This window comes from Sorex fumeus, unplaced genomic scaffold (genome assembly GCF_029834395.1).
Source record: "Sorex fumeus unplaced genomic scaffold, SorFum_2.1 ptg000037l, whole genome shotgun sequence".
In the NCBI taxonomy this organism is placed as follows: Eukaryota; Metazoa; Chordata; class Mammalia; order Eulipotyphla; family Soricidae; genus Sorex; species Sorex fumeus.
In genome coordinates this window covers 24,241,770-24,263,439 of record NW_026606094.1, presented here as the reverse complement: position 1 = coordinate 24,263,439, position 21,670 = coordinate 24,241,770, and the positions used below count along the sequence as shown (strand labels likewise).

Sequence of the window (21,670 nt, the reverse complement as noted above, 5' to 3'; positions counted from 1 at the left end):
TGTTGTTCATTGTTTTGCTCGAGAGGGCCCAGTAACGTCTCCATTGTGAGACTTGTTATTACCGTGTTTGGCATATCAAATACGTCACAGGGAACTTGCCACACTTTGCCATGCTGTTGAGATACTCTCAGTAGCTTGCCAAGCTCTTCAAAAGGGGCAGAGGAACCAAATCCGGGTTAGCCCAGTCGGCCGCATGCAAGGCAAATGCCCTACCCACTGTGCTATCGCTCCAGCCCTATTAAAGTATATATATATATATATATATATATATATATAAAATTTTATGTATTTTTGGCTTTTTGGGTCATATTCGACAATGCTCAGAGGTTACTCCTCTGCACTCAGGAATTACTCCTGGCAGTGCTCAGGGGACCCCATGAGATGCCTGGGATTAAACCTAAGTCAGCTGCGTGCATGGCAAATGCCCTACCTCTGTACTATAGCTTCAGCCCCTTAAGTATATTTTTTAACTTGTTCACTTAATAGGCATAACATTTTATATCAAAATTACAGAAGATATTACTGTTGTTGTTATTACAATGCTGGACTAAACCCAGGTCTCATACATGCAAGGGATGTGCTTTAGCATTAAGCTACATCCTTGACCCAATTTTTGTTTTTTGTTTTTGCTTTTTGCTCTTTTGTTTTGAGGTTACACGCAACAGTGTTCAGGACTTACTTCTGGCTCTGTGCTCAGGGATCACTCCTGATAAGTCTTGGGGGACCAGAGAGGGTGACAGGAATCGAACCCAGGTTGGCCACATGCAAGGTAAATACCCCATCTACTGTACTATCTCTCTGGTCCCCCACCTTTTATTTTTAGAGACCTATCTTACAACTGGAATGGTGGGGAAATGTGATATGTATAGGAAACACATGGAGAACAACTGAGCACCAGCGCTTTGTGGTTACTAAAAACAAGCCCCATCAGTTGTTCACTGCAGAGCTCAGAAAAGGAGATGAAAAGCAAAGTTCTTGGGCTGGGGAGTCAGCTCACCAGACAGGAGGACAGTCTTTCCATCGGGGAGGCCCAATTTACCATCTATTGTTTTAAGAAATTAGCGAGTATAATGCAAATAAAGGCTGGGGTTAGCATTAAATTTTCTTGGGGGAAAGGACCGCTTCTGATTAGTTGATTTGTCAGATTTTCTGTATCAGCCTTAAAATTGTGTCTTAACACAGTGCCAGTCTTAAAACGGAACAGTATTTTATTTTGAAATGTGGATAAGAGCAAGTTTTAAATCTTGCCTCCAAAGTGAAGTGGTTTAGTTTAATGATTCTTCATAAAAATAATAATAAGTTACAAATATCTGAAAGTAGGAGGATATAAATGATACAGATCAGAATTTATGTAGTTTTGAAATAGAATTTTGAATCATTTTTGACTTATTTCCACTATTTTGCAATTCTTCTGATCAGAGAAAAAATTTTTTTTCTTTTGGGGTCACACTCAGCCGATGCTCAGGGGTTACTCCTGGCTCCGCACTCAGGAATCACGCCTGGCGGTGCTTGGGGGACCATATGGGATGCTGGGAATCAAAACCCGGGTCAGCCAGGTGCAAGTCAAACGCCCTACCCGCTGTGCTATTGCTCCAGCCCCTAATTTTATTTTTTTTTATTAGTGAATCACCGTGAAGTAGTTACAGACTTGCAAACTTTCATGCTTGCATTTCAGTCATACAATGATTGAGTACCCATCCCTCCACCAGTGCCCATTTTCCACCACCAATGGTCCCAGCAACCCTCCCATCACCCCCACCCTGTCCCCTCCACCCCACTCTGCCTCTGTGGCACAGCATTCCCTTTTATTGATCAGAGAAACTTTTAAATGATTTTTTTAAAAAAGTAAAAAATTGTCACTTTGGACTAAAAAAGCAAACAAAAAGGAAAAGTTGGTAAAAAACACAGGACTCAATTAAATCATTCTTGTAACAAACAAAATTCTTGTCACTCAAAAGTATAATCTTACTTATGACATATATAAATCCATATTTTATTGATTCTAATATGAACCACTAAGGAAAATACAGTGACAAGTATATGTACATGTATAACATCAATTGTAAGATATTTCCCTATAAAGTGTGAAAATTGTTCCATCAATAAATAGGATGTACATTTTGTGACCATCTACTAAATGCCTGCATCTATAATTATGAACTTGGGCTTATGTTCTTTCTGTTCACTGTTGTATACATAGCTGTCATTAGTACATTCTTAATAAATCTTCCTCATAATGTCACTGTATTTTTAAAAGTTTAATTTGTATATGTTATGTTAATTTCATATGGGCTGGAGCGATAGCACAGCGGTAGGGCGTTTGCCTTGCACGCAGCCAACATGGCCGACCCGAGTTCGATTCCTCCGCCACTCTCGGAGAGCCCGGCAAGCTACCGAGAGTATCTCCCCGGCAGGGCAGAGCCTGGCAAGCTCCCTGTGACGTATTCAATATGCCAGACACAGTAACAACAAAGTCTCCAATGGAGACATTACTGGGCCCGCTCGAGCAAATCGATGATCAATGGGAGGGCCTTTTTTATGTTAATTTCAGGCTCATGAAAAAAAATAAAGCCTTGAATGAATGAATGAACAAATGAGTGAGTATGTAGAGTGTGCAGTGGGGTTTGGTTTATACTCCAAGCGCACACAAAATAAACAAAAGATTACATTTTAAATCAGCATTAACTGCTAAATAAGTGCAAAAGTAAATAAGTGGGGGAAAAGTAATGATAGAGTCTGACATTTACTAGTAAGTTCCACATTTGTCTCTTCAGAAAGAAGTACTGGAAATCATTAAATTCTGATAATTTTTTAAAATTCTGATAAATAAAAGCCACCCACCTCTAAGTTAAGCAAGTGGACTTGATTTGTAAAGCCTGAGTAATTTGTTGTGTTTAATATAAGCAAATTGGATGGGGACAGCAAGCTGTTATCACCTCCTACTCTTCTCTGTTTTTAAAAGAACCGAATTCAGACCTGTGAGGAAAAAAGTTGCAGCTTAAAAAAAATTGTTGGAAATATGTTATATGTACCACTTATTTCTCCTATAGAAAGACATTTTCTATAGCAGAAAAGAAGGCAAAATCATTATGCATACATACGAGACTCATTTTAATACAGTATTTTTCTAATCCTGCCACCAAACTCCTTTCTTTGAGTCATTCCTATCACCACTGAACCATCAACCAACTCAGATACAAAATGGCTCAGTGTAAAAAGTCTTTAGATCAAAAGTGTTCAAAATAGCAAAGGATAGGAAATAAAAATCTCTATAAGAATAGGTTATATGAAAAGGAGAGAGAGATCAAAAGGGAATGCCTTGCCACAGAGGTGGGTGGGGTGGAGGGGATGGGGTGGAGGTGGTGGAAGGGATGCTGGGACCATTGGTGGTAGAAAATGGGCACTGGTGGAGGGATGGGTATGCAATCATTGTATGACTGAAACACAAGGATGAAAGTTTGTAAATATGTTACTGTACCTCATGGTGATTCACTAATAAAAAATTTGTTAAAAAAGAATAGGCCATATGCTATACTTCTATTGGCATAGACTCTCTCAAATGAACTCAATTAAAATTTTGTTTAAAACAAATAAATAAATAAAATAAAAATAAATAAATAATATATAAAATAATAAATAAAATAAAAATAAATAAAATTTTAAAATAAATAAATTTTAATAAAAAATAAATAAAATTGTCAGTGGCCACATACAAGGCATGCACCTAAATCCCTAATTGTGAGTATTAGTCGGTTGCCTTGGAATGAAGTGTACGACTCTGCGATTCCTGGCACAGCAATCAGTTTCCAGCTGCATGGCAGTCAGGAGTGTAGCATCAAAACGTGATGCAGCTCCAGCAAGGACCACAACCAAAAAGATGCCTAAGCGTCACAGCTGGAAAATATGTCCCTCAGTTGAATGCATATGCAAACCACAATGAAATGACCAAACTTCAGTGAGAACTGTGATAGAGTTCGAGCACCACAACCTGATATGACACCTCGCCCCCAAAGTCCCTCAAGCACGATAGCTCAAAACGTGTCAAAACTGAAAGGAGGTATAAAGTGGGAAGGTGGGAGAGAAACTAAGGATATTGGTGGAGAGAAGTGATCTCTGGGAATGGTATGGTGCTGGAGTGTTGTAGGCCTGAATTCCAATCATGAATAACTTTGTAACTCACTGTGATTCAATAAAAATAGAAAGAAATGTGGTGGTATCTATACTGAGCATCTGCTTGACACCCCCAGTCATTGCATAACAGCATAAACATTGACAAAGTGAAGGAATAATTTTTTAAATTAAAATAAGGGGCCAGACAGATATTACAGAGGTTGAAGGTGCTTGCTTTGCATGCAGTCAACCCCAGTTGATTCCTGTCACCACATATGTTCCCCCCCGGATACTGCCAGGAGTGATCCATGAGTACAGAGCCAGGGAGCCAGGAATAAATCCTGAGTACCACTGGATGTGCCCCCCCCCAAAAGTTAAAATAATTAAAAAATATATTTGGGTAATAGAGATACCTATGGAAAGAATTATTAAAAGTAATAGTGGCTGGAGGGTAGCATAGGATTTGCCCTGAAGAATGTTTTGTGCAGGAAGGGAGATAAGGTCACACATAAACAAAATGAAGATATAAGGCAGATAAATATCTGATCTTCCCATTTAAAGAGAAGATCAGATAAGGTGCCAAGAGAGTCTTTAAAAAGGACTGCATTCTGACTGAGCATCTGGAATGTTCACGAAAGACAAACTATTTGTTTTGTTTTATTTTGAAGCATTTGGGACACTCCTGGCTGTACTCAGGGCTTATTCTTGACTCTGAGCTCAGGAATCAGTGCTGGAAGTGCTCAGGAACTGTATGTGGTGTCAGGGATCCGATGGAGACTGCTGAGTGCAAGGTAAGTGCCTACCACTGTACTACAGCTCCATGACAAAGTGTTTTAACTAGACTAGAAGGTATGTGTGAGCATGTATAGAATAGTACTTTAGAATCTACTTGGGGGTTGGAAAGATAGTACAGGGATTTAAGTGCTTTCCTAAAGCTCTGGTTTGGCCAGCTCTGGTTTAATCCCTGGCTCTTCATACAGTCTCCCCAAGCAATAGGAGGAGTGATCTTGAGTACAGGCAGGTGTGTTTCCAAACCAAAACAAGCAAAACAAAAACCCAGAATGTACTTGAAAAAATATTTGCTTAATTTCAGTGTAGTTTTGTCATATACCAACAATCAATGCCATGTTACAAAGGAAAAATGCACTTACAAATATATAATTAAAAATATATTACATAAATATGCATTGTTTAATACACGTAGCGATTTACTTATAAATGGGCATGCAAATAATGTACAGAGGTTTATAGGGAGACTGCAAACTTCACCACAGGATGTTAATAGCATCCCTAACTTCTAGCTACTGGATCTCTGAAGCAACCTCATAACCACGAGAGCCTAAACTCTCTTTAGGCATTCCCAAATGTCATGGACTGCTGGTAGATACAACTTTAAAAATTCTCTCCACAGGTAGATAAGAATTATAAAGTGTATGCCTTTGGTTTTTAGGTCCTTTCTTCAATAACCCTGTTTGGATTACTTTAGCTTTTGAAGATCTATTGAAAGCTGTTATTCATGCCTGGGGGGGGGGGGTGGTTGGAGAGGAGAGGAATGAACCTGCTTGTATTGTGCTGAATACAATTTCAGGGGATTTACAGGTAAGTTCTCCTGAGCTATCTGTTTCCTGGAGCTTATAGACGTGTCACGTCTGTATTGTTCAGATGGGTGGGGGAAACAAAAGGCTGGTGTCCCAAAGGTCTATTTTTGGTAACCTTTTCTGCATTTTCTTCAGAGCACTGCTAATCAGGGGTGATCTTCCTGTTTACCCAACTCTCCAGTCCTTCATCTAAACCTGCATTAGTCAGTTTTAGCAAGATTCATCTCAGCAGAAAACAGAACACAGAAACATGGAAGAGGGTCAGGTGCCTCTTCACTGCCAGTCTTGATTCCTGACTAGTTTCTTTCTTCCTTGAATAAGAGACAGAATCAGAAATGTGCTACCTGGACATTTGATTTTGAATGAGGGGTGTGTGTGTGTGTGTGTGTGTGTGTGTGTGTGTGTGTGTGAGAGAGAGAGAGAGAGAGAGAGAGAGAGAGAGAGAGAGAGAGATGCAAAAGCCCATCTTCAATTTATGAACTCAATAACCCACCACCTGGAACTACCAAAGAAACTTTTTAGAAATCTAAAGTCTCATGCTCCTAAAGAGCCTTGAATATAATCTCAGGGCTAGGATGAAGGAGACGTTACTGGGGCCTGCTCGAGGCAATCGACGAATAACAGGATGATTTGTGATTTTTGTGTGTAAGTCTCATTACATCAAACCGGCCCCTGCGCCCTTCCTCCTCTCCCCTCCTCCCCGCGGCCGGCCCCGTGGTATGATGAGAGCCCTGGTGTTTCTAAGACTGGAGTTTCCAGATCCACACAAGCTAGGAGTCAAGGTCAGCCCTCCCTGCAATCGATGCCCTTTGCTTCCACGCCTCTCCTGTCACCAGTTCCCCCTAGGGGCTGTCCCGCCCCTGGTCTGGGCGGCCCGCATTAGTAATTGGGGACCAGTGAGGATCTGGGTGGCCCTTGCGTGACAGCCAGTCAGAGCCTCAGCCTTCCCGGTTCTGGAAAGGGAAAGCGGGAGGGAGGGCCGAGCCTTCCTTCCCGATACGATAGGTGTGTGGGGGGGAAGCATCACAACCGCGGCTCCCTCTTTCCCACGAAGGTGCCTCTGTTGCTCCATAAATATAACGCCGTGCGCTATAAGAGCTGCAGAACGTCCGTCCCGGGGCATTTCTGGCAGGGCGCGAGGAGCCGCAGCAGGTGAGATCGCAGCCGCTACGCTTGAAGTCCGCCAGCCCCGGCCGGCCCGGCTGACCACTCCGGGCGGGCGCGTAGCCCGAGGTTAGGGATGGAACCCACGGGCAGACCGAAGGGCAGTGACGCCTCTCCTCCTCCCCAGCTGAGCAGCCGACAGCAAACAACACCCGCCTCCCAAGAAAAAGCCCCGGGAACGCTCTGCACCGCGCGCCCCAAGTTCTGCGCGCAGGAGCGCTACATCCCCAGCCTGCCCGCAGCGCGCGTGGCCGCTGGCACCTGGGAGCAAGGACCCGGGGGTCTCAGCGCCGGCTGCGCGGGGCGCACGGGGGGGGGGGGTGGTCTCTGCAGCCCACGTGGCCTCAAAGCTGCTTGGGTTGGCGCAGGTGGGTGGCTTAAGATTTCAGAACGCGGACAGCGCCCTGGATGTCCGCCCGCTGGCGCGGGGTCCATCTCCCGAAGCCCCCCCACCCCCACCCTTGGTGTCACTCCCTTAAGGGACAGCCGAGCTGGGGTCGGGGCGCGGGTGCAGGGGACTCGACCGGAGAGTCCCGGGGACCCCTGCAGGCGACGGGGCGCGTGGCGCTAGCGCAAAGGGGGAAAGAGCAGCGCGCGGCCCAGGTGGTCTGAATTAGCTGCCCCCAATCAGTCCCCCAGCGGCATCCGGAGGTAGTTCGTGAGGGGTGGGGTGGGGCACGCTCGCCTCTTCTGGTTTCGGGTGCTTCCCCTTCTGGTTTCTGCCCTCGCTTCATCTGATCCTCCCTCCTCACAGGTGAGGATGGCAGCGCCCGGGGGCCAGCCGCCGCCGCCGCCCGAGTTCGGCTGCAGCTACGTGGTGTCGCGCCCGGTGTACAGCGAGCTCGCCTTCCAGCAGCAGCACGAGCAACGCCTGCACCCGCGCCGGACGCTGCGCGAGAGCCTGGCCCAGCGCTGCAGGTAGCGGGCGCGGCGGGCGCGGGCCGGCGGCGCGTGTGTGCGCCCCGCGCGCCCTCCTTGGACCCGCGCTGTTGCGTCGGGTCTGGGATTCCAGACTTTCATTCTCTAGTCTGGGCTTGGGGGAAAGTGTGTTTGCGGAACCGCCTCAGTCTCCCCCTCCCCCCCCCCCCGCGACTCTCCAGACCCCCTGGAGTGCAGCCCGCGGGTAGAGCCCATCTCCCCCGCCTCCTCCCGCTCCGCCTGGATGGGGAAGGCCCGGAGGAGAAGATGGGGAAGGAAGGAGGAAAAAGAGTTGATGGGAGTACCCAGGGGTTCCCGGCTAGACTCGGTGGCCACGCAGAATCACAGTATCAAAGCGGGTGGCGGGATCTCCGAGATGGGCCAGTTACTGCGCTTGCAAACAAGAGAAAATCAGAGAACCAAGTACTGCAGGAGGGTTTTTATTTTGTCCTGTTTTTAAAATCTTTAAAAATCTATTGTTAAAGTGCTGGGAATTTAGTTCAGCCTTAGGGCCTTTGAATGTCTGAGGCCATGGGTTTGAACCCAGCCCACATAACCACATACCAGACAGACAGACAGACAGACAGACACACACACACACACACACACACACAAATTTATGGTCTAGAGCATTTCAAAAGCTGTATATAAAAGTAAGTCGTGTCATATAATGAATCTCCCTCCATGTTTCTACCTAAAAATCTATGGAAATTTCATTGATGATCAGTTCCAAGTTAATTTTGTTTCATTGTTCATCACCCAGTAACCCTCTCCCTTTCACTCTTTTGGAAGCCCATGTACAGTCTAACTCTGTGCTTGTGTATATGTTCATGTTTCAAAACAATGTTTAGGAATTTTTGTCAAATATGTGATCACAATTTTTATCACACTTTAAAAATAATTCCTTATTATAAAAACTAAGTCAATGTCCAAAGGGTGCATAAAAATAATTTTTAAAACAGCTATTTGATCCAGGAGTCAAATAATGTCCAACTACTGTTAATATGGCTTTTTGTTAAATCTGTAGGTTGTTGGTTGCAGAATAGAAAGTAAGGTATGATAAGGTATACAATTATGATGTTAAGGTTTTTGTAAAGCCTGGCTCCTGGTTGACATTGCCAAAATATACAGAACATGTTTGTTTTTCTTTAAGGAGAAAGAAGAAGTAGAAGAAGGCGCCGGGGCTAGAAGTCTGAACATTAATCTCCATTTGGAGACTCCACATTGACCAATCTGTGGCTGGGTCATAAAATGGGTTCTTGTGTTGGGTTATTTTCTCAGAGGATTAGAAAAGGTGGGAGAGAGAAGGGAGCACTTAATCCTGCGTTTTCAACTACAGTGCATTTAAAAGAGTAGATAGGGTTCTTGGCAAAAGTCTGGCAAACACTTCAGTGTTAGTATTGTTCATGCAATTCTTTGTCTTTACCCAAATGATTGCAAACATTTGCATAGTTTGGCTAAACACTGTGATTTGTGTTTGGTTATGACTGGGACTGAACTGGAAATCTTGTTATCTTGTTTTTTACAGTTGTTCAAGAAAGAAAGCCATTGGTGTTCTGAAGACCCTCCTGCCCATCTTGGACTGGCTCCCCAAATACCGAGTCAAGGAGTGGCTGCTTAGTGATGTCATTTCAGGAGTCAGTACTGGGCTAGTGGCTACACTGCAAGGTAAGATGGTCACGGCTTGGTTCTGAGTGATGCAAAACTATCTCTGGGAGCAGTTCTTAACATCCCCATGCCTCAGTGCTCTGAACTAAAGGCTGGCTCAGATCTCAAGGCTCCACCCTGCCTCCCAAGTCCCTTAGTGGAGAGATTTGCTTCTTTCTTTCTCTTTTTTAGGACTTTTCTTATTCAGAAACCCTGCTCTTCTCTAGCTAGATGGCCCCAAGAAGGATTCCACCACCCAAGTAGGAACTCTCCAACTTGATCAATAAACACCTATTTAATAACACCCATTATTAGTGAAATAATACCTATACCATTCAAGTGATGTACTCTGATTTTTTTATTCAATTCACTGTCACTGTCACTGTCCTCCCCTTGTTCATCGATTTGCTCGAGCGGGCCCAGTAACGTCTCCATTGGAGACTTTGTTGTTACTGTGTTTGGCATATCGAATACATCACGGGTAGCTTGATGTATTCAATTAAATCTATTCTATTTATATTTTTAAATTATCATAGTTTATTTGATTCCTTTACATCCCAGATTGGCATTTTGAAACTATCTTAAAGTATAAAAGAAGTATTTTAGTTTGAGCACTAAATAGTAGTATTTTTCTGCCCTTCTCCTCCCCCTTATATTTGTCCCATTATTTTAATCTTCTGATTAAAATGTCTCACATAGTACTGTAGCATTGTCCTCCTGTTGTTCATCGATTTGCTCGAGCGGGCACCAGTAATGTCTCTATTGTGAGACTATTTGTTACTGTGTTTGGCATATTGAATAAGTCACAGGTAGCTTGCCAGACTTTGCCATGCGGTCATGATACTCTCGGTGGCTTGCCGGGCTCTCCGAGAGGGACGGAGGAATCAAACCAGGGTCGGCCCAGGTCGGCTGCGTGCAAGGCAAACGCCCTACCCGCTGTGCTATCACTCCAGCCCGTCCCACATAGGGGATTTAAAAAAAATTTTTTGGTTGTATTTATCTATTCTCAATTCTATTTTTTGAGAGACACCCAGCACTGTTCAGTGGTTTCTCCTGGCTCAGTGCTCAGGCTTCACTCCTGGCTGTGCTCAGGGGACCATATGCAATGCTAGAAATTGATCTGTGATTGACTGTGTGTAAGGCAAGCACCTTAACCCCTGTACGATCCCTCTAGCCCTGTCATTATTTTTTAATTTTATGAGCATCTTGGAAATTTTCTGCATAGTGGCTGAATTGCAATATGGGCCTTTTCTTCCCACACTCCTCCCCATATCTTCATCATCTTGATTCTCCCCTTTCTCCTACCTCTGCCAAGTCCATGGACCATGAGAACAGGAATATCATTTATTATAATTTAATTGAGTACTTCATATGTGCCAGGTGCTCAGCGCGCTGACATAGGCATACTACCTGCTTCCAAGGATTTCAAAGAAGAGGACAATTTGTAGTAGGTGCTCCAGCAGGGCAGCTTGCAAAGGCAGTGCCTACCTCTAAGCCTTAGAGGTCTTAGAAATAGCATTCCAGAGGAGTTGTAGTCAAAACTGAGTTTCCCTGAAGATTTACCAAGTTTTCCAAGTGATAGAACATAGGGTTGGGGTGGTAATGCACAGAAAGATGGATGGGAAGTAGACTCTTGTGAAAATGAGTAATGATTGTTGAGCAATATGGTGAGCAAAATTTGTTTATGGGGTGCTCCAGATTACAGAGTAGGCTAGGTAGATTCCCACTATGGAAATATACCATTTCAGCAGCCCCAGAGTGGAGCTGCAGCCTGATCTGCCCAGTCAGAGGGAGTGGGACCGTGCTATGTTTACGTTAAAACAATACCACCAGACACCTGTATGCCCAATGGACTCCAAAGGCTGTGATGAAGAGACCACTATGACTCAAGGGCCACTAGAACTTCTACTGTGTGTGTTCAGCTTACAACGAACACATAAAATGGCACAACATAGTAAAGGTAAAGTAAAGTAAAGGCCCTCCCATTGATCGTCGATTTGCTCGAACGGGCCCAGTAACGTCTCCATTGGAGACTTTGTTGTTACTGTGTCTGGCATATCGAATACTCTCGGTAGATTGCCGGGCTCTCCGAGAGGGGCGGAGGAATCGAACTCGGGTCGGCCATGTTGGCCGCGTGTAAGGCGAACGCCCTACCCGCTGTGCTATCGCTCCAGCCCTAAACACACACATAGATGCCTCCAGAAATACTGAAGAGAATTGAATTACATCTTTTAAAATCAACTTTATATGCAGAATATGCAGAAAGATATTTAAGCCCCATTTTTTCAACTTTTTATAGACAAACATTTTAGAAGAATTCATTTCCAGCTAGGGAGATGGCTCCAAGAACTAAAGCACATGTTTTGCACAAAGACGCCTCCAGTTCAAAGTGGAGCACAGCAGTACCGCAGGACCCACTTGAGGCACTGCTGGGGATAATTTCCCAAGCAGTTCAGGATATGGCCCAATGTTTTTTTTTAAAAAAAAACAATGAGTTTTAATTCTGTTTATGGTATGTCAGCCATCGCCAGTTATATCACTTAATATTGACAAAAGCTATTCTTAGTTGCCTTTTCAACAGATGAGAAATCAATTCACTCTTGTCTAAGTTTGCGGAAAGAATTTGTGGAAATATCTTGTAAAGTGATATTGTGGAGATCTAAACCTGGAGTCTAATTCCTAGGGTCTTAGCATATACACTGTGTAGTTCTTTACTTTCTGAGAACCATCTTCCAGAAAAATTGGCTCTATAAACTTATCTTTGTAAGGTGAATTTCTGGGAGATTGACCTCCTTATCATACACAAATTCACATAATAAATATGTCTAGACAAATTCTACAGCCATCAGAATTTAGTGATTTATTTATTATATGACCAGGGACTCACCTCAAAGAATTTATTGACATCGTAGGTAGAGGAGTTAGATGATAGATCGATATTTATAGGTTGTGATATCATTGAGGTTGATGAAACATGCTGGAATAAGGATCAATTGGAGAATGGAAAGGTCTACTGCAGAGGGAATGTTAATGAAGGACTAAATGAAGGGGACAAATTTAAGGAGAGATGGCTAGGTATTGAACAAGGTGAAAAGATGTTAAAGCCTAAAGATGTTAAGCCTTAAGGCCAAACAATATTTTATGGAGGAGCTGGAGGAATTCTAGTTTGGGTGGAGTGCAGAGAGGGGAAGGGAGGAGAATAGATGAGATAAGGTTAGGTTGGGCCTCAGGCATCTCACCTGCTTTACCCTAGTCTCAGCCCTGAGGAAATATGCATTAGCTTGAACCAGACCGTGATGGGGGTGGAGAGAGTACTGGCAGATCTTTGGGAGCATGGATCCCAGTGTAAGGACAGAGATGAAAACCACAGATAACTACCCAGTCCTTCTTGGGTAGCCAAAATGGTTTTTATTACATAGACTGACTAAAGGAGCTTTTTGGGGTGCCAATCAAGAGTTTCCTTTTGCACATGTTAAATTTAAGATATGTGTAAGACATCTAAGTGGGACTGCCAAATATAGAATGGAACCACTACAAGTGTGGAAGTCAGAAAGCAGTCTGGGCTAGATTTCTTAGAATTTAGGAAATCACCCCTGCAGAGGTGACATAAAAGGTTAGGAGTGCCTAAGTCCCCGGTTGGAGGGAAAACAGAGGAACTGAGAGTGTTTAGAGATTTGCAAGATGAGGGTCCATGAAGAAACATGGGAAGGGTAGTTTTAGGAAGTTAAAGGAAAAAAAATTCTGGGGGGAGTGGAGAGTAGAAGCTAAGAGAAGGGGGGTTGTAGAGGTGAGGTTTGGGCCATACTATACTGTGGTCAGGACTTATTCCTGGCCCTGTGCTCGGGAATCAACACCTGTAAGAAAGTAGGACACTTGCTTTGCACACAGCCAACTTGTATTTGATCCCTGGTATTCCATATGATTCCCCATGCCCCAACAGCAGTGATCCCTGACTGCAGAGCCAGGAGTAAGTCCTGAGCACAGCCAGGTGTGGCCCCCAAGCAAAACAAAAACAAAACCTCAACAGTTCTTGGTGATAATATACAATACTGGGAATTTGAATCAGAGTTGGTTGATGCAAACCTAGTGTCTTTGCCTTAACTACTGTTCGATTTTTCCCTTTGTAAGAGTGGAGAAGCCAATGGTGTTGTCTGTTCTTACAGAGAGAGTATGATGAAGGAAGTCTATTGTGAAGCAGAATAGAGAAATGGCTGTAACAGGAGAGAGATAAGGGGTGAAGGTATAGTGAGGGATATATTTTAATGTGGGGGGCTGGAGCAATAGCACTTCAGTAGGGCGTTTGCCTTGCACGCAGCCAACCCGGTTGACCCAGGTTCGATTCTTCTGCCCCTCTTGGAGAGCCCAGCAAGCTACCGGGAGTATTTCTCACCCACACAGCAAAGCCTGGCAAGCTACCTGTGACGTATTCGATATGCCAAACACAGTAACAACAAGTCTCACAATGGAGATGTTACTGGGCCTGCTCGAGTAACTCAATGAACAACGGGAGAACAGTGGGGAATAATATGTTTATGAACTCATAGTAATGACCTCATTCGTAGGAGGAAAGAGATCTATGATCCAAGAGACAGAAGAGAAACAACCCACTGTGGGAAGAAAGAGCAAAAAATGGATGGGTTCAATGATGGAAATGGGAGGGTTGGTCCCTAAAGGCAGGAGGGACATTTCTTCTGATTTTATATAAAGAGTAATCTATAGAATGGTTTGAAAATTTAGTGAAACAAATTAAGGACATTTCCTGTGGACTCTATTTTAAATTAAGATTTATCTCTTTTTTTATTATGTTGATGTAACTCTACTTTCATTTTTATTTCTTTTTTAAAAATCAATTTTAAAATTTATTAGAATTTAGGTGATGTGTTTTCAATGGTGCTGACATTTATGGTTTCGGTGTACATGGTGCCCTCACCTAACCAGAAGAGTCATCTCTTAGCTGATCATCTGTGTTAAAAAGGGAAATGGCAGTTTGAGGGAAGTAGGGGAGGTGTCAGTATCTTCTTCAGAGACAGAAAGTGTCCTCCATAGTGCCCATCTGGGGGTTCCACTCATGCATATTACATGAAACCAGTGTGTCCAAATGCAGATGTCTCTGGTCCACTTCACCTGCTCACATGCTGTCATGGAAAAAGGTAGATGTGTGAATTCAGCCTCATTGGGGTTTTGCTGGACAAAACTCTGGGATATGGGGAAGAGGGAGACGTCAGAGTGTTTGTGTGAAATTCTGACCAAGGAGGCAAGTGAAATCAGAAGGGTAGGGAAAAGTGGATCAGATCATGAATCAGAAGCCTCAAGAGGACAAAAAAGTGAGTGTTGTATTGGGATCTTGAGGTGGTGAGGTGAAAGGCCAGGAAGGGGTAGTTGGAGAGGGGGAGGCGAAAATGGAAGTTTCAGAGGTGGGGCTTCAGTTTCCAGTGGGGCAAAGTTCATATCTCAACCACTTATAAAGTTCCTCAGAGCAGACAGGCTGATGTTACAGAGAAACTGGTTGCTGCTGCTTAGGTAAATGACATCTTGATGACTGAGTTGAAAACACACACACACACACACACACACACACACACACACACACACACACACACATCCTCCCATCAGGCAGTAAAAGACCAGTCTAGCCCTTCAGTCAGATTCCGGCCCCCCACCCCCTCCATCCCACAGCAGTGAAGGGTCTGGATCTCTATACAATGGATTTCTATATACCAATGGCCTGGATTTCTATACAACTAGTATTCTTTCAAAGTTGTTAACCAAGTTCCTTAAAAATAAAGGGCTTACAGTATATTTGAGGATTAGTAATCCCTAAGCAGGACACTCTACATTGTAAACAAAGTCCCCAAAGTCAAAACAAAATTTAGGAAAAGTGGACATTTGAGCCCAAGTCTGTAGAAAATGAGAGGCTGTGCTTTCATTCCTGCTCCTTCTCCACTTGGCTGGGTTCTGTGGGCCAGCTTTCCTTTCTTGGATCCGATTGTTGTGATTCATGGTCATTTATAGATTTGAATTCTTCTATCAGTAATACATTGTTTTCTAGAATATAAGCCCTGTAAGACAGAGACCAAAGACTTTGTTTCATTCTCTCCCATATTCCTCAGAACTTAAAACAGTGGATGGCAAGCATAGGCAGATAACCAATAGTTGTCAAATGAATACACAAATGCCCATTGTAGAAACTTGGGAAACATATAAAAGGAATATGAAAAAATATACACCCTCCACAAACTATAAGCTGTCTTTGATCCTATTATATATCTTAGTAAATCTCCTATGCACATAAGTGCATCTCTATATAAATAAAGTATAAAAAAATCCTGGATTTGATCCCTGGCACCATATGGGTCACTGAGCACATCTGGAGTGAGTACCATGCTAGGTGTAGCCCCTAGCATTCTCAGGGCATGTGGCCTGAAAACAAATCAACAAAGTTTAAAGAAATATCTGAGATTGATAAACTATAGTTTCAGGATAATGTTGGGGCCTCTTGACAGTAGATGGAGGAATGAGAATTAGGTCGAGGAAGAATTTATAGCATCAATTCTACTTTCATTTACATATTCTTAAATTGGATAGTGGATACATGAATAATTATTATAAGTCATTACAAGTAGCTATTTTAAGTAGCTTTTTGTATAGCAATATTCATATTATTTAAATATCTTCTGAATTTTTTATGCTTACAAGAAACACGTTTATATGTTTGGGTAATAAAGGTGAAATAATGTCTACTTATCACAAATTTGAATGCTGCTTTCCTCACTTTATTCTCACTATTTAAACTTTATCTCCCTGTTCACAACTGTATTCTAAACATCTTGTCAATTTTATCTCATAGAATTATAATGGGTAAAGTAAAATTTAATTAACCACTGTTGGATGTTAATCATTTAATAACTAACTTCCCACTTGTCAGATTTGATACTGGTGTGTCAATAAGTTTGGTTTGGTGCCACTTCTCCCCAACTCTTTGTCCTTCCTTTTCTTTTATTTTAAAAAAAATCATGCTGGGAATCAAACCCTGGCCCTCACTTGTACTATGCCACTGGGCCACATCCTCAGAACCTTGCTATTTTAAATATAATCTTAAAAAAATGTATTACTCAAGGGTCAAGGGACTTAAGTTACTTTCATTGATTATAATGTGGGAGGTAATACAAGGTATGATCTTATCTATCTAAGAAATTCACCATAATATAAGGAAGCATCATTGTCATTTTCTGCCATGCCTCACTGAAAGGCTGTAATTACTCCATCCATGAGGTTCTCAATGCAGTGCATGCATTCATGGTCCTAAGGGTCACAGGGGTAGACTCCCAGATGGATTCATCTCCTTCTCCAGGTGAGAGTTGTCTTGCCTGTTGTTATGTATATCATAGTTTTTCTTGGATTGGATCTAACTTTTCTCTTCCTTCCCCCTCAAAAAGAAAGAAAGGAGCAGTGCAACCAACAGTGATGGTTTTGCAGAATTTAGAGAAGCAATGAATTCCCATGAAACCATCTTTGTGCAAATCTATCCTGAGCCTTGGGGCTGAACTGATGACATTTTTATTCAACAACTGACTTGACTTTTTCTTCCCACTTGTCAGATCAGTGGAAGATTGAATTACTAATAATTGAGTCGATTCATTTGAGTAGGTGATGCGTGTAGATGTAATCTACCCCAGCTGATTTGGATTATGTTCTGTCCTCTCACAGAGCCACTGACTGTATGAAAAATAAGGAGACCACTGAGAACAAACTGAAAATTAAGGATCTCTATGCGATAGCTTTTGTTTATACAGTAGAAATATACCAAATTTTTTTTGGTGTGAATTTAATCGTTGGATGTACTTCTAGGCATGGCGTATGCTCTACTAGCTGCAGTGCCGCTGGGATTTGGTCTATACTCTGCCTTTTTCCCTATCCTGACGTACTTTATCTTTGGAACATCAAGACACATCTCAGTTGGTAACTATAAACACTTACGTTTTCTTTGTTTACTCATCTTTAGCATAGTTGGACTTTGTTGTTTGCATTATATTTCTCTAACTTGGTTAATGTTATCTAGGGAAATGGGATTGCAGTGCTTCACTTTCCCTGTTTCATGATGCAATGATTCTTCTTAGCTTTCAAGATACTGTGCTGTTATAAACTTTGTACTATGTGTGTGTGAGTGTGTGTGTATGTGTGTGCTCGCGTGAACGTGTGTTTGAACCTAGGGCATCATATTTGCAATATTTTTGACTTTTTTCTATGAAGCAGAGAAAATTGAAAAACTAAAACTTAGCTGATTTTCAAACTTTAGCAGGTTTGATTTTTTTAAAAAATGTAACCAATTTAATTTCTAAAGAGTGTTACCTTCCAAAATCAAAAGCAATGAGGGAGGGAATAAAAATCTTCAAGCTACTGTTTTATTAAATCAACATAGCATTTACTAAATTGTGTTCTCAAATACATATTCATTGTTTCATTAAAGAGCATACTTATTTTAAGTCACTAATATTGGAAGACTGGAAAATTCTTGCCAAAACAATTTAGAAGTTAAACTTGGCTTTCTTTCTTGGTATGGCTCAGAATAGATTTATTTCCTGCCACACTTAAATTTTAAATTCTTTTTTGCAAAAGTGTTCTAGCAAGTGACTGTCTTAATGCTATTTTGCAACTTTGACATTTATACTAGAGATAATTTTGCTCTTCCATCCATCTGCTGGCTAGACATGTCTATCTGGACAAACCTCTTGAAATGAATATAGCCATTTACTGTCTCCCTGTCCTGCAGCCTTGTCTTTCATTGTATCTCCCTGTGATACAATGAGCATTATTTGACTTGTTTGCAGAAGGAAATCAAGGAGGAAAGAATTTCTTCACTTGAGTGAATCGTCAGTATCAAATACTTGACAAAAACTAGAAACATATAGGCTGCTTTACCATTCTTTTTTCTTCCCCTCCCTCCCTCCCTCCCTCCCTTCCTTCCTTCCTTCCTTCCTTCCTTCCTTCCTTCCTTCCTTCCTTCCTTCCTTCCTTCCTCTTTCTTTCTTTCTTTCTTTCTTTCTTTCTTTCTTTCTTTCTTTTATTCTCCCTTCCTTTCTGTTTTCCTTCCTTCCTTCCTTCCTTCCTTCCTTCCTTCCTTCCTTCCTTCTTCTTTCTTTCTTTGCCAAGTAATTTAGTGAGTTTATTAATTTTTTTATCAAACCTGGTGAAAATGATAGCAAAAGATTTTTTAAATGTATTTGTTCTTTAAAATTGTTGTTCTTTAAAATTAATTTATGTTTTTTGGTCTACAATACTATTAATAATGGGTATGATTCCAACAGGCTGGAGCGATAGCACAGTATATGATATATTTATATACTTATATTTATATTTATATACTTATATTTATATTTATAGGGTAGGACGTTTGCCTTGCACGCAGCCAACATGGCTGACCTGAGTTTGATTCTTCCGCCCCTCTCGGAGAGCCCAGCAAGCTACTGAGAGTATCTCACCCCCACGGCAAAGCCTGGCAAGCTACCCATGACGTATTTGATATGCCAAAAACAGTAACAAGTCTCACAGTGTTACTGGGCCCTCTCAAGCAAATCAATGAACAATGGAGGGACAGTGACAGTGATGATTCCAACATCACACTCATCACCAGTGTACCTATCTCCCTCCCCAAAGACTCCCAAACTCCTTTCTTCTCACTACCCTCAATTGTATGGATCAGTTCCCCAGTAAGTTGTTTTTGCAACTTTGTTGCTATCTCACTGGTATCTCTAAGTCCCACATATGAGAGGCATCATTCTGTTATCTGTCCTTTTCATTCAGACTGACTTACATCTGACCATATCTCACCCACTGTTAATGAGAATGTCATCTGGTTCACCTCCATGGAAAAAAATATGAAGATTTCCCCAAAAAGTAGAACTAGAAATTTCATATGATACAGCAATACCACTTACTTGAAATCTATCCCCAAAACATAAAAACATTAATTCAAAAGGATATATGCACATCTATGTCAGCACTGCACTTAGTACAATAGCCAAGATATGGAAGGAACCCCAATGCCCAACTACAGATGAATGGATAAAAAATTGTGGTACATCTATACAATGGATTAGTATGCAGTTCTAAGAAATAACAAAATCATGCAATTTGCAGCAGCATGGATGGAACTAGAGGATATCATGCTTTGCTGTTTCACACAAGTTAGAGAATGTTAGTGATAAACCCTCCCAGTTGTCAAGTCTTGCTTGATCAAATCGGATTGTCATCATCACGGTCCACGGTATCACGGTCTTCCCGTTGTTCATCGATTTGCTAGAGCGGGCCGTCTCCATCGTGAGACTTGTTGTTACTGTGTTTGGCATATTGAATACGTCACGGGGAGTTTGCCAGGCTCTGCCGTGCGGGCGAGATACTCTCGGTAGCTTGCCGGGCTCTCCGAGAGGGGCGGAGGAATTGAACTCGGGTCGGCCATATTGGCCGATTGGCCATATTGGCTGCGTGCAAGGCAAACACCCTACCGCTGTGCTATTGCTCCTGCCCGTCGTCATCATAATGGATAAAAATATAGTTGGGGCCAGAGAGATAGTATAGTGGATAAGGCTCTTTCCTTGCATGTGACCAACCTGGGTCAATCCCCAAAATCTCATATAATCTCCCAAGCCTCACCAGAAGTTGCCCCTGAACACAGAGCTGAAAACCCTGATCACCAGGAGTGAACCCCAAACAGACAAATAAACAAAAATCATAATACTTTTTAAACCTAGAGTCTTAGACTGGCATTGGAAATGAAAAAGAAAGAGAAACTATGTTACTCGTTTTGTGATGTCCCTAATTTTGACCCTGTAATACTGACCCAGCTAGTCAGCTCCACAGAGACCAGGACACTGGATGCTTTAGAAAATTGCTTATATGAAACAATAATAGGATGGTACAAACCAGGATTCAGCTTGTGTGTCACCTCCCCCAGGAGACTTTTCCTGAAAAGCCCCTCCCCACCAGTATTCTCTGCTTCCGAACCTGTACACATGACTAGCACACAAAGATAAGTTAGACATTGTGTCTGTGTACATACAAGGCATTGTGCATAGTGTATTATAATACCCTAACAATGGTTCTTGTGCTTACTTTCGGGCAGCAAATGCTTTGAGACATCTGCATTGTAGCTTCTTTTGTGAACAATTTTTCCCAGTCACAGCTAAGGATCTTTACACACCTTTCTAATTCTATGTTTAACACAAACATTTGTGGTGAATAATTATTAATGATAGAAGCATTTTTTCCTTTAGGCCCTTTCCCAGTGGTCAGTTTGATGGTGGGATCTGTTGTTCTGAGCCTGGCTCCCGATGAACGCTTTCTTATATCCAGTGATAATGGAACTGCATTAAATACTACGGTCATCGACACTGTAGCTAGAGATTCAGCAAGAGTGGAGATTGCAAGCACCTTTACTCTTTTGGTTGGAATCATACAGGTAGTGGATTTACACATGATCTTTATTTGAACTTACTAGCTTACTACCTGTGGCCTTGAGGATTTAAAACCAAGCTTAAGGACTCAAAAGCAAAACAGAAGTATACTGGACTGCAAAGTTATTTTGTAAACTTGTTTGGGTCAGCTTCTGAAAAAAAGTAAGACTGTGTTTATTAAGGCCCACTTATCATCACAGTCAAGATGGGGCAGGGGAAGCAGCTAAATGTGTGTGGTTCAAATGAGGATGAGTGAAGGGAAGTGCGCAAGAAACCATATAGTAGACAAAAGTGTTTCTGTAAACAGAATCACAGAGAAAGTCACAGAAATAAACTATGTTATTTTACTTTCCTTAATATACGTCTGAAATATTCAAGGTTTATATTACACATGGTTTTCGTGTTTTGCTGCTGTTGTTTTGGGAGGTTGGAGTCACACCCAGTGGTGCTCAGGGATATTCCTGACTCTTTGCTCAGGAGCGACCCCTGCAGGTCCTTAGGAGACCACATGTGGTGACAAGAATCTAACCAAGTCCACAGCATTCAAGCATTCAAAACTAGCCCCTTAACACCTGTCCTATCTGTCTAGCTCCTACAAATTTTAGAATGGCAGAGGAAAAGAAATTCAGATATGTCTCCTACAGGTATTTTTTAAGTTACCAGCGTTTTCATTGATGTTCAGTTTACTACAGCCATACCACCCTGAATGCAGCCAATCTTGTCTGATGTTATTTTTAACACATTCATATTTTAGGAGAATTGGTTCTTCTCCCGGGCACACAT

At 42.2% G+C, this 21,670-nt stretch overlaps 1 protein-coding gene across 1 annotated transcript in view; it reads left to right on the top strand.

The window, feature by feature from the left end:
• The first annotated feature begins 6,730 nt into the window (after window positions 1–6,730).
• The window catches only part of SLC26A4 (solute carrier family 26 member 4), a 56,730-nt gene continuing 41,790 nt past the window's right edge, over window positions 6,731–21,670 (top strand). The window contains exons 1-5 of the mRNA XM_056118357.1: window positions 6,731–6,860; window positions 7,627–7,790; window positions 9,319–9,458; window positions 17,286–17,396; window positions 20,708–20,892. Of these exons, the coding sequence (XP_055974332.1) occupies window positions 7,633–7,790; window positions 9,319–9,458; window positions 17,286–17,396; window positions 20,708–20,892 (594 nt within the window). The 5' untranslated portion in view covers window positions 6,731–6,860; window positions 7,627–7,632. The remainder of the gene's footprint in view (window positions 6,861–7,626; window positions 7,791–9,318; window positions 9,459–17,285; window positions 17,397–20,707; window positions 20,893–21,670) is intronic.